The sequence below is a fragment of the Rhamphochromis sp. 'chilingali' genome (assembly GCF_963969265.1).
Source record: "Rhamphochromis sp. 'chilingali' genome assembly, chromosome: 1".
In the NCBI taxonomy this organism is placed as follows: domain Eukaryota; kingdom Metazoa; phylum Chordata; class Actinopteri; order Cichliformes; family Cichlidae; genus Rhamphochromis; species Rhamphochromis sp. 'chilingali'.
The window spans coordinates 352,067-365,734 of NC_137929.1; the positions used below are offsets into that span (position 1 = coordinate 352,067).

Consider the following 13,668-nt stretch of genomic DNA (forward strand, 5'->3'; position numbering starts at 1 on the left):
GCTTTGGAACAACCCAAGAAGGATTCATGTGTAGTAAACAATAACAAAAAGCACTGGGCTCATTATTTTTGCTTGTTTGTCCAACGCATCACCAACAGTACTGAGACGACACAGGCAGCAGGGGGCCTCGTATGTGGGGAAGGCAGCAAACACCTTTAAAACATACGGATCACCTTTTCAACCTAATGAGCTGCACATGGCAGGTAACACCTGGAACCAGACAATGTATAAAAAGGGGCGTGGCCAGTGGATTTTGAAATGCAAAGATAAGGGACAACATGCTAACTCGCTCCAAGCTTACATAACAACAGTTTCAGGATCACTGTTGTGGGGCGGGGCAGTGGTTGTGAGTCACCACTGACACGGTTTCCTGTGACAGTGGGTCACATTTACATTGTTTATTTGGTAAACAGGTAAATATGTGTGACCTACGAGCCGCGGCAGAGCAGTCAAAGCGGTCTCACCTGACAGAAACAAAGAGCTCTGTCTGCCTGATTGGTACCACAACAACTATGAAACTGTCTCCTGCTCTCTGACGTCAGCGCTGCTGAAATTCTGATTGTGTTTAGAGCCCACAGAAGCTACTTGGTGAAGTTTTGTGCTTAAGCTTACAGACTTAAGCACAAAACTTAAGTCATTTTTAATTCTACAGAGAAGCCAAATCGATCAGAAACACCAATTCAGAAGAAACAATCAATATATTAGGGATGCACCGATACCGATACCCGGTATCGGTGCATCCCTAATATATTGGCAGTTGGACAAAAAGTAAAAACTACCCAGCATGCACCAAGGCAAAAGCCTGATGGATGTTCTTTTTTGTCCACACTGTGCAGCCATTGGTGTAGATAGACAGCAGATCTGCTTGTGTGGATGTGTCTGCGTTTTCCTACCTGATTGCAGGTACTGATGTCCACGCCCCCTTTCAGGTATTCCAAAACCTTGTCAACGTTCCCCGCTCTGGCTGCTCGCAGGAAACTTGTGTTACTGTCCGACTGGAAGAAACAGAAAAGAAGCACACTTTACAAAGCACATACTTGATTGGCTGCCTGAGAACATCGCACACAGACTCCTGTTCATGTCTAATGACGACACGAGGCCCCTGGAACGCCATCCTTGAACGCCATCCTTGAACGCCATCCTTGAACGCCATCCTTGAACGTCCAGTGTTACCTGGTGAGCCTTCAGTACTTATGTTTGCATTTAAAGAAAAACACCTCAATCTGCAAAAGGCTTTTGTGCCTTCATCAATAGCAATGATCTATTTTTACGTTTTCCATAAGAAGTCTAAATTATTAGTGCCAAAAATCACACTGCACAAAATATCATCAGTGCATTTGCACCCCTGATCTCCCTCAGTGTGCAGAAACGTCCCTGCTGTGAAGGACATTCCCTGTTCTTGGATGCTGATGCAGTTGGAAACAGACCAGCACTGTGAGGAGTGATTCAGCATTTTCCTCCACCAAAGTTAAATCAAGCTCTCTGCTCCCGCTGCAGAAAAACACTGCTGATGTGTGCTGCACTCAGATTGTGTTAGAGGAGTTCAGGGGTCAAATGCAGCACCAACACTGCTGTTTCTCTAACACTGCTTGTTTTCAGGAGGAGGATCTATTGTTAGCCATCAAAGTTTGCCAAAGAATTTGAATGACAGCCGTTCACGTGCACAGACAAGTGAAGCACAGAGAGCACTGACACTGCAGCAGTGAGACCCGCTTCAGACACAGCCTTGATGTTTCCACCTGCAGTCAACTACCACCTGGCTACTGCAGGGAACTGCACTGCATCACTTTTTCTCCCCACGCTGTGCTGGCGTCCGATCTAGAACTAGTCCTGATTTCATCAAATCAAATATTCATTAGTATATACGACCCAGAGATTCTCTCTACCACAGGGAAATTAAAGCAACTTACTATCTATCACTAATAAAATGATATATCACTGTAAAATATATTGTTAACACTTAAATCTGTGTTGCTGTAATATCGCAGATTTCTTTCCCAGTTTAATTTTCTGAATAAAAGCACAGTAAAGAGAAGCTTAGATACGCGTCTTCATGTTCGCACAGTGAAGCCTGATAGCATCCTCATGTCGGGCTGCCGACACACATCATGCCCTAATCATCTCTGCCGCTGGCTGGTTGCTATGGCGACATGAAGACCAACAGGACCTTCAGACGAGCGAGGCTTTGAATGAGAAACGCTGGAGAAAGGTGGGAACTGCAGCAGCCGTCGGACACAAGCTGCAGCTGCATGAAGCTGCTGTCTGTGACAACATCACCGACACCGTGTCTGTTCTCACTGACGCTCGTGTCTTCATGACATCATGAGGCTGTTCGTGCTCGTGCACCAGCACCTGCAGAGTGCCAGGAGCTCAACAATGCAAACTGTCCCCGACACGAATACTGTGAGCTGCTCGTGCTAAGGCTGGGAGCATCCATACCCCTTCCAGTTACCATGGAGACAAGCATAGTGACGTGGTAACCATAGTGACGAGGCTGTTTCAGATGAAGCCAAAAACACTTGCTTCCTTTTGAACGATTTCTAAATGTTGAACATTACACGACGCTCGCTAACTCATCCTGTTCTCTTAGAAACGTTATTTGTGGTGATTCCTTCAAACTGTGGCTGCACAGCTCGTTTTCCAAGCCCTGCTGATTCACTTTGGACCCTAAAACTAACTAAAAGGCAACTGAAAACTAGACGTTTTTACTACTCTTTAAAAATCCAATAACGAGTTTGGCCTTCATGTGTGAGAACTGATTATGTTAACACTAAAGTTAGGCAGTGAAAAATAAAACAGTTATAAAGAGGTGGAGTCATCTCCTACTAAGCAGCTATTTAACCTAAACTGACCCAACTAACCTCCAGATTATGATTTCATTAGTGAGCACATTTAGCCTGGATTAAAAACAAGGCTTATAAATAAACACAAACATTAGCTTGACATTGAATGAAGGAACAAATTCTATTTCTAGCTGGATGGAACAACAGTATCTGTGTTTATTAGCAACGGCACCTCACCCTGGTGCTGCTCTGTTTGTGCCGCTGACACAACAACACCTGGTGGTGGTCGAGTTGGCACGAACGGACCGGCATTACATCCTGACACAGTCATCAGTCTGATGTTTCATCACTATCATGATTAATGGTGGCTGAACTGAACACGACTGTTTCCAGCCAATCAAATCTTTGCCTACACGTGTTAACATCCGGATCACCAATGCAGGACCTGGAGCATAAACCGCTCTCTGTTAAAGCAGCAGGAGGACGTGGTAGGACCTTTCAAGCACTGGACTGCAACATGGCAGAGTAAGAGGAGGCCAAAGTTCACAGGTCGAGACACCGAGCTGTCCACGTCTAAAAACAGGACGTGTGTCACAGACACAGGAAAACACATTTATGAGACAAACCGAAAGTAGAGAGCAGCGTCGAAGCCAAACAAACCAAAACAAGGCCCTCAAAGATGCTAAAAGCCTGCAGAGTGGAGGTGTTGACTGGATAGATTCATTATGATTTCCATGGTGGAAAGAGTGTCCGTCTCCTTCAGGTGTGGACGAACAGCTGAGTGGTGTTCAGTTGAGTTGGCGCCTGCAGCTGTTTGAGAAACTGACCAGAATTTGCCAAATAAATATAAAAATGACCAAAATGGTTCCACGCGAGCATAAAGTTGCTGCTGTAGTTCTGTCAGACAAATATTCCTTTGCTCTGTGACAAACCTGAGGAAAACCGAACCCTCGACCCACACTGAGCAGGACCAGTGGGAATGTTCCACTTGTGCTCCTGGAGGAAAGGGTCAGTGTAAGGTCATACCGGAGTGATGACCTGAATCATAACATGAAACCTGATGCTGAGAACAGCAGGAGGATCGACAGGGGTGAAAATATTAGGAACCGTGTGTTTATAGCAACTCAGCTGATCTCAGTCTGAGGGTTTAGCTTTCAAACAAAGAGCTCCGAGGACTTGTGTAGTCACCTACTCACAGCTGAGCCTTTGATGATTCGATCCAAACTTCCACTGTCAGCAAACACATTAGGAACCAGAGCGCATCCATGTTTCCACCTCTGTGTTAGAGCGCTGCAAAGCCCTTTGAGACGCACTTACTGCACGAGTCACTCAATGAAGACACAAACAAACTGTTTCACTGACACAGCAAACGTTCACGCACTAAAAGTGACCCCAGACTGAAGAAGTGATATTTTCTGGTCTTGTGTTCCCAACAGCTGCTGAAGTGATTACATTGCGTTTCAAATGAGATACATGAGCCCACATGCTGCTGTGCCGGGACACTTTATGAACACAAATGTCACACCGGCCTTTGAAGAGAGCGCAGAGCCTATGGAGCACACAACCATGTCCACACCAACAGAGACACATATCTGTCCATATCTGTTTACATCCAACTCAAAGGCAAACACAGAGTCTGCTTTGAATGTGAGCTCTTACCAGGATCAGAGGACGCTGCACAGGAAAGTGCTCCATGCAGTAGAAGTCCAGGTCCAGCTGAGCCGGGCTCCCAGCCGTCCTCAGGCCCTTGTCTGAGCCGCACACCTTACACACGGCTGTGTTGCCCATGGTTCAACTTATATAAGTGTCTTTCATCAGAATGTAAAGGACTCTAAGTGAGTTAATCACTTTGATAATCCCCTCCCCGCCCCTCCTCCCCCTCCCCTAAAAGCTTACAGGCTACCATACAGCAGGGACGAGGTCCTGTCCTGGTTGCACCACTTGACTGGACGCCTGTAAGTGCAGGCAGCAGAGAGCTACTGTTTCCTCATTAAAGCATCCAACTCAATGAGCATTGACTAACAACCCCTCGTACTCCACCCCCTCCAACCCAGCTATTTTTACACCCACCAGCCCAGCTATGCATGACGAGGGAGGAGAGGGTGGTGGTGATTGGGTGGCATGCTAAACAAGGCAGGACCACCGCAGACACAGCAAGCATTGTGAGGCAAACATGGGCCTAATTTCTGTTAATATATACATTTGTTTTCCTCTAAAAGTGATGAAAACGTCTGCAGCTTCCACTTGACTGTGTTTGGAAAGAGCCTAAAACAACAACAACATGTTAACGTGGCGTCACGAGAGCGTCCGAGCTTCGGTGTGCTCCACGAGAGCTACAGGTGTTTATCAGGTGTTCATATTAACTGCTCCTGTGAGCCAGTGTCACTCCTGCTGTCATACACAGATTCTTCTTTGGACATTGTGAGGCATCAAAGAAGCTCCACCCACTATTCTCTATCACTACATAACAGCGCACAATCAGTTTCAAGGCCATAGTTAGACTGGTTGTGTTGCAGCACAGCCTGATGTGACCTTCTCCTACATACCACCATCATAGTGCAAATGAAACTTTTCCGGTGCATGCTGGGTGGACATGCGCTACAGTGCTGTCCTGGATCAAAAACTGTTGAGGGCAGCACACTGACCGTTTGTCACTGCTCAGATCGTCGGCCCAGAACACTGTAGTCAGATTAAACCCACACAAACAGAAGCTAAAGCTCACACGAGGGATTTTTACACTCGTCCCTCCCTCTCGGCGACTTTTCTGTGGCACCGTGGTCTCCAACCTTTACTTCAATCACTGTTTAATGGAAGCAGACGCAGTATTGTCCTAATACAGGTCTATGTCAGCCTGTAGCCCAGAGCAGGGACGTATTGATCCTGATGGACTGAATGCAAATTAAAAGCCACACAGACCTTTTCATGGCAGCACAATTAACGGTGTGCTGTCTAACAGAAGCTTCAGACGTGGCCGTGTTGTGTTCTCCGTGTGCACATGTGTGTCCTTGTGTGGGACATCAGGGAGGTAAATGTCTCATTCTCTTTGCACTCCTCTAGGTCACGACTCACACAATAATCTCACTGTTAAACAGATCAGCTAAACCATTTGGTGGAATATGTTAGCGTAGGGAGAAAGACCTCTCATTGTGGAGAGCCAGTGCAAGCCCATGAGAAGGAGCTCTGGGGTTTTCTATGAATGAACGATTAGAAAGTGACTAGAAAGAAATCATTTAAATGAATGGTGAGGAACACGGTCAGTGAAGTGGATCCTTCAAAAAGTGAAAACCAGTCCAATCTGAGCAATTTGGAGCATATCCAGGAAATCCAGTACTATGAGGGACAAACATATTTTCCTGCTGCTTCACACTCGTCACCAAGTATTTCGATGAGCGGCCTTTGAAGAGTTAAGTTCATAAAAAACTGACAAAGCTATATATTATTAGCTACACCTGGGCAATGGAAGAACTGTGATATTTATCAGCACAAGGCCTTTAATTACCGGAGTAACAAAGAGTAAGTCAGAAACCATCTGTGGACCCGAGCACACTCGTGGAAGTGGAAAATGAATCCTGGCCTTATTGAAACATCTGCAGTTAGATCCAAAACACTTCTCAGTTTCACTTCTCCTACTTGTAACTTACTTAATGAGGGTATTTTTTGTTTTACTGTCATTCATTTGTTTAGGAGGACAAAAAATGACTACGTGGGTAAATATGTTACAAAGAAACAAAGCCAGAGTTACAGCTACCTGTTCAAGCACACTTAAACAGGCCACGCAGGAAAGTCACTACTTTTCTTTATCACTAAGGACTGCAGAATCCCCCACCCCCAGTCTCACACACACTCATACCCCATTAGTGGGCTGGTAATCCAATGGGCAGGGCAGGCACAAACATTTTTAATCTGCCATCCGCCATATGGCTCACTATCTGTGGGAGGGAGGGGGACAGGGAGTAAAGCCACTTGTACTACTTTATGTTACTGCAGTGGGGAAAGATGTAATCTAGATGCTTCTGTGTGTACGTGAAACACAGCAAGTAGCTGAAGGAACACTTGGTCTGCACAAAGTGTAGCCAGTAAAAATCCCCACACACCCCTCTTTAATCCATCCATACATCCAACCATCCATTCAACCATCCAACCATCCATCCATCCATCCATCCATCCAACCATCCAACCATCCATCCATCCATTCAACCATCCAACCATCCATTCAACCATCCATCCATCCATTCAACCATTCATCCATTCAACCATCCATCCATCCATCCATCCATACATCCATCCATTCAACCATCCAACCATCCATTCAACCATCCATCCATCCAACCATTCAACCATCCATTCAACCATCCATCCATCCAACCATTCATCCATTCAACCATCCATCCATCCATCCATCCATACATCCATCCAACCATCCATTCAACCATCCATCCATCCAACCATTCAACCATCCAAACATCCATTCAACCATTCATCCATCCATACAACCATTCATCCATCCATACATCCATCCATCCATACATCCATTCATCCATCCATCCAACCATTCATCCATCCATACATCCATCCAACCATCCATTCATTCATCCATCCATCCAACCATTCATCCATCCACCCAACCATACATCCAACCATCCATTCATCCATCCACCCAACTATTCATCCAACCATCCATCCATCCATCCATCCAACCATCCATTCATTCATTCATTCATTCATTCATTCATTCATTCATCCATCCATCCATCCATCCATCCATTCATCCAACCATCTATTCATCCATCCACCCAACTATTCATCCAACCATCCATCCATACATCCAACCATCCATCCATTCAACCATCCATCCATCCATACATCCATCCATTCATCCATTCAACCATCCGTCCATCCATCCATCCATCCAACCATCCATCCAACCATCCATCTATCCATCCATTCACCCATCCATCCATCCATACACCCAACCATCCAACCATCCATACATCCATACATCCATCCAACCAGGGAGAGATGCAACGTCCGGGCAAGAGGTGGATTTACAACCAGGGCTGCCTCTATGATAACAGTGGAAACCACCAAACTGGTCTCAGGTAGAACCAGCATCAGGTATCATCAGTCCGTTGACAAATGAAAACCAACACAAGAGACCCAGCAGCTTAATGTTAGCTCATAAATGAACTGCCGTGCAAAAGCCCATACAGTCTAACAGACGAACGTGATGCAGTATAGGGTGCAGACAGGTACTGAAGCACAGATCTGGGATTAAATATTGAACATATTCAGCTTGTTTCCATCAGTGATAAACAGATCTCAGTTAGAGGTGTGGACGACATTGTGTGTCCATAAAAACAAGCTACACAACTGCTTTCGAAATAAACTATGAACTATAGACACAGGAGGGTTGTGTTGCTATGGAAACAAAGATGTAGATAAGGTTTATGCTTAGATTTTGCTTCAAAATGAGAAACCTGCAGAAAGTCTTCTGCAGTGTCAGACCTTAGTAACACTGACAGATATGGATGTCTCCTTTACCAAAGACGAGTCTGACAGGCTGGACCGACATCTGAATGAAACACAGGTGTCACAGCCGATGGAAGCCAGCTTGGTTTACCTACTAATTCCCATCATCTATCAAAATAATGCTGATGGGAAATGTGTTTACCTCCAGATGGTTTGTAGTGTGTGACAAATGTGAGATTTATTTCAGTTGAAGAAGTGGGCCACTGCTGATTCAAATATAAAGTGAGTTCCTGTGAGAGGACACCGTTGAATGACTTTTGACAGTGTGGATGATACTGGTTTCCTTGGCAACTGCAAGTACAAAGCAAAGCGAGGACCAAATTTCCTCCAGCGTAAGCAGCCTTTTAGAGTTAATAGGAAAGTCAGTATAAACTGACATGCAGTGACAACATGAACAAAACAAACAAGTGTTGTTTTATGATACGCTGGAAGAAAACACCAGTGACCCTGAACCTAAAGTAGATCGAGGCCTTGGTCCTGGAGGTGCTGCTGTCACTGTCTGGTCACAACGCGGTGGTTTTATGGCCAGATGTTGTAGTATTAAGCACTGGGCATATTCCTGCAACATCTGTAAAGCCCGTCTGTCCAATCAGGAGTCAGTGTTGGGGAATTCCCGCTGGGTAACAAGAGGACTCAAAAAAGCAGCTCAGACTGTTAATGTTACTGTACGTGCCATATGTCACATTTAGCCAGTAAGAAGTATACACGCTCTTGTATTATTACTATTTTCATATAACACTGTACTCTGACTTCTGTCTTATATCTTACGTTCTGCTACAACCTTTTAATATTACCTTTGCACAAGTACGTCTCCTAATATTTCAAATATAAATATTTCAAAGATGTGTAAAAAATCGACAACTACAGCACCTCAAACTAAACACAGATGTCGTCACAGCTGTCGTCTAATGGATGCCCACTTTCTCACATACAAACACACAGGATTCAAACGTCTCGCCCTGGTTCCTGTGGATCACCTCTGGCGCTCCCAGCCTGTTAAACATCCCCTCCATGTGTTTACAATGGTCTTGGTGTCTACTGGTCTGGCAGGCTGTACATCTCTGGGTGCAATACTGTATATCTGTGAGGACATAGTGGTTTCTTCTCTCTGTGCGACCTGAACCTCAACCCACCCAGTATCTGAGTGGTGCCTCTACTCTTTGCATCCACAGCAACCAGCCCCTGATTGGATGGTTGCTTTTCCAAATGTGCCACAGCGTGTGTCAGGCTGCGATCCGTCTCCTTCCCGACTCTCCTTCCTCTCAGCAGCTCAGCTGAACATGATCCACATGCACGCTGCAGTGTAAGAGTACCTCTGCTTTAAGTAAGTGGCAGTTCTGACACAATAACATTAGAGTTCACTTGTAGTCCAGTCCAGTACAATGTATGTTCACAATGCAAAAGAGAATAGAAACACATTATGTATGATGATAAAGTGCTGCACAATCAGAAAGCAGAGACACCCACACTCACACTAATATATATCCACTTGTATTTGTCAGTGCTGCCGCCTGGCCTGGATCCAGACGGGGGGAGGATTACCTCAGTGGGTTTTGACCCTAGCTCTGTTTACTTAAATATGTGTGAGTACAATTTCATTTCAGCCAGGCATCTCAAAAAAAGCAAAACAGAGAGGAAAATGTTATCGGAGGGAAGGTGAGCTTGCCTAAAATAACAGGCCAAACGCCCACAGCGCTGTTTAAGAGATGAGAAGGAAATGTGTTTGGTGAGGGAAAGAATCTGATGGAGATGCAAAGACAACACCCAGCCTCCAGCTAGTAACACTAATATAACATCTATTGGCACCTCATTGCTTTGTCTGGGGTCCACGTCCTCTAGTTTTTACTTCTTAGTCCTGACAGTGAATTCAAATTATCGCTCAGCTCAGCCGTGACAGAAAAACTCCCACTGCACTGCAGAAAAAGGTGCTAATGTTGAACACAGAGTAATGTTCAGCTAGCATCCAAAACAAACAGACCTAATGGAGACTGAAAACTTTCAAGAAAAATTTATTAAGCTCACTCTTCAAAATCAGCAAAAATGCAGACCTGGAGATATATTTGAAAATATTAATATAAGCCAAACATGGTAAGGCATATGATGGTGATAGTAAAGTTCATGCTACTGCAGCAGTTTGTGTCTCCGTTGGTTGGCTCACTCAGTCTCGCAGCTGTCTGGTAGATTTCTCAGATGATTAACATTAATACGATAAATCTTATGAGTACAAAAGGGGACCAGTTTGCACCAAGACAAGTGGTTCAGCAGTAAAGAAAACATGGTTATTTCTTACGTCTGTAAAGTACTCTGAGTTCTACAAATCAGCTTTCTCATCATCTGGCTCGACAGAGCATCAGAGGGCTGACTTCTACGTCTCCTCCCCGATGTTAAACACAGACTCTCAAAATACAATGAAACAGCACAAACTTCATGGTAAATGTGCAAACAACCATCCCCTGATCACTGCCACACTTCACATCTATAATGATTGTATATCATACAAACACATTTGTGCTTCTAACCCACTTCCTCCTGTGGTGGTCTGTGGTGGACTGTGGTCTGTGGTGGTTTGTGGTGGTCTGTGGTGGTCTGTGGACTGTGGTGGTCTGTGGTGGTCTGTGGTTGTGGTCTGTGGTGGTGGGTACAGCCAAAGATGATGTAAACATCACTGAGCAGATTCTGAGAAGTGCGACTGCATCATTAAGGACTTCCTGTTGACTCCCGTGAGACGATATGGTGGCAGACAGCTTCGGTCTCAGGGCTGAGCTTCTTTGGGGGATCTTTCCTCCTTGCATAACTAAAGCAAACTAACATCTGCTGTACTCTGGCAAGCTTCCGACTTTGGACCACATCACTGTGACAACACAGCCTGATGTCAGGTTGACCCTTTCATGATTATTTGCCCAGGTCAGGACAATCAGATTTACTCATGAGTACAAACTGCTTTTAATGTGTCCTGTGTCTATTTCTACTGTGTTACTAACCACTGTGTGTCACTGCACGTCCAGAGGAGACCCTGCCACTGATTCCTACAGTGGATTCTCCTGGTTACCATGGTGACAGGATTGGCATCTTTCATGAGCACCCCATAATACCACAGCAACCAGATTATAATGCTCTAATCTAGGATATTAGTAGTCCCAGTTCAGCATCAAACAGCAGTGCTTACTCAACATCCATGTACACTGGGTCAGTACTGGAGCGTCTATACTGGAGCGAGTGGTAATAAAGCTGCATTTTCTTGTTCTGTTTACCAAAGCACCAAAACACCAAACATTTTACTATATCGATTACAGACACTTGACTGGGACAACCAATCAAATGTAACCTTTACTAAAGAGATCAGCTGGGAAAAGAATAATATCAAACCAACTGATTATTAAAAGACCGGCTGTGAAGATGATTACAGTAAAATATCAGAAATGCAGCAGCATACAGTCAGCATGAACACAGAGTGATGCATATAGATGTAGAGCTGGCTGGAGGGGGGACAGATTAACATCAAACAGCTCTCCCTAAACCCCATCAGTTGGGCAGCTGTGGATTGAGATTAAACATAGGAATAGGAGAGTGGCTTCAAACAATGCAACTCTCTGATGGAGGTGAGAGAGTCGGAGGAACATCCAAACCAGTACAGCCAGACTGTGCTGTGGATTTACTGCAAATGAGAAGTATATGAAAAGCAATGAAGTCTCTCTAACGTTGTTTTATTTGGGATGTCATCTGGGCTGTAATCAGGAACATTATGTGTTTTATCATTATGTGTTTAACTGCATAATAATCGGTTAATTTGGTCATGTTTAACATTCAGGAAGATTAACTAAGTTTACAGACTCATGAAAGACATTTGAAGCATCTATTCAAAGCCTGCCAGCACGCTGCTGAGTGCCAAATCAATTTCCAAGAGAGCCATTGAGACGGAGCCGAGTAGACACCTACACATCACAAATGTTGGGAAAGTCTATTTATACTCCCCGGCTTAAAGGAAAAAACACTGATTTTTAAATCACCAACCATCAAAATGAGTACTCCTAAAAACCCTCTATTAGTCAGGATCTGATCTCTAAGAATGATTTGGTTTGTTGATCAACACAAATAGTTCTTTTGTCCGTTTGACTCCATGACATCCTTGCACCACTGTGTACTATTGTAGGGTCTCCGTTATTGTAGGGTCTCAGTTATTGTAGGGTCTCCGTTATTGTAGGGTCTCAGTTATTGTAGGGTCTCCGTTATTGTAGGGTCTCAGTTTTTGTAGGGTCTCAGTTATTGTAGGGTCTCCGTTATTGCAGGGCCTCCGTTATTGCAGGGTCTCTGTTATTGTAGGGTCTCAGTTATTGCAGGGTCTCAGTTATTGTAGGGTCTCAGTTATTGTAGGGTCTCTGTTATTGCAGGGCCTCCGTTATTGTAGGGTCTCAGTTATTGTACGGTCTCCGTTATTGTAGGGTCTCCGTTATTGCAGGGCCTCCGTTATTGTAGGGTCTCAGTTATTGTACGGTCTCCGTTATTGCAGGGTCTCCGTTATTGCAGGGCCTCCGTTATTGTAGGGTCTCAGTTATTGTAGGGTCTCCGTTACTGTAGAGTCTCCGTTATTGTAGGGTCTCCGTTACTGTAGAGTCTCCGTTATTGTAGGGTCTCAGTTATTGTAGGGTCTCCGTTATTGTAGGGTCTCCGTTATTGCAGGGTCTCCGTTATTGCAGGGTCTCAGTTATTGTAAGGTCTCCGTTATTGCAGGGCCTCCTTTATTGTAGGGTGTCAGTTATTGTAGGGTCTCCGTTATTGTAGGGTCTCTGTTATTGTAGGGTCTCCGTTATTGTAGGGTCTCAGTTATTGTAGGGTCTCTGTTATTGCAGGGCCTCCGTTATTGTAGGGTCTCAGTTATTGTACGGTCTCCGTTATTGTAGGGTCTCCGTTATTGCAGGGCCTCCGTTATTGTAGGGTCTCAGTTATTGTACGGTCTCCGTTATTGTAGGGTCTCTGTTATTGTAGGGTCTCCGTTATTGTAGGGTCTCCGTTATTGCAGGGCCTCCGTTATTGTAGGGTCTCTGTTATTGTAGGGTCTCAGTTATTGTAGGGTCTCCGTTACTGTAGAGTCTCCGTTATTGTAGGGTCTCCGTTATTGTAGGGTCTCTGTTATTGTAGGGTCTCAGTTATTGTAGGGTCTCCGTTACTGTAGAGTCTCCGTTATTGTAGGGTCTCCGTTATTGTAGGGTCTCTGTTATTGCAGGGCCTCCGTTATTGTAGGGTCTCCGTTATTGTAGGGTGTCAGTTATTGTAGGGTCTCCGTTATTGTAGGGTCTCTGTTATTGTAGGGTCTCCGTTATTGTAGGGTCTCAGTTATTGTAAGGTCTCCGTTATTGCA

At 44.8% G+C, this 13,668-nt stretch overlaps 1 protein-coding gene across 19 annotated transcripts in view; it reads right to left on the bottom strand.

The window, feature by feature from the left end:
- ank2b (ankyrin 2b, neuronal) overlaps positions 1–13,668 on the bottom strand; it is a 156,166-nt gene that overhangs the window by 63,781 nt on the left and 78,717 nt on the right. For 17 of the 19 annotated variants that reach the window (XM_080882695.1, XM_080882687.1, XM_080882694.1 and 14 more), the window contains exon 2: positions 894–995. In XM_080882695.1, the coding sequence (XP_080738821.1) occupies positions 894–995 (102 nt within the window). Of the gene's footprint in view, positions 1–893; positions 996–4,442; positions 4,580–13,668 lie in introns of those variants that run through there. The other 2 variants (XM_080882690.1, XM_080882686.1) reach the window with 1 other exon arrangement.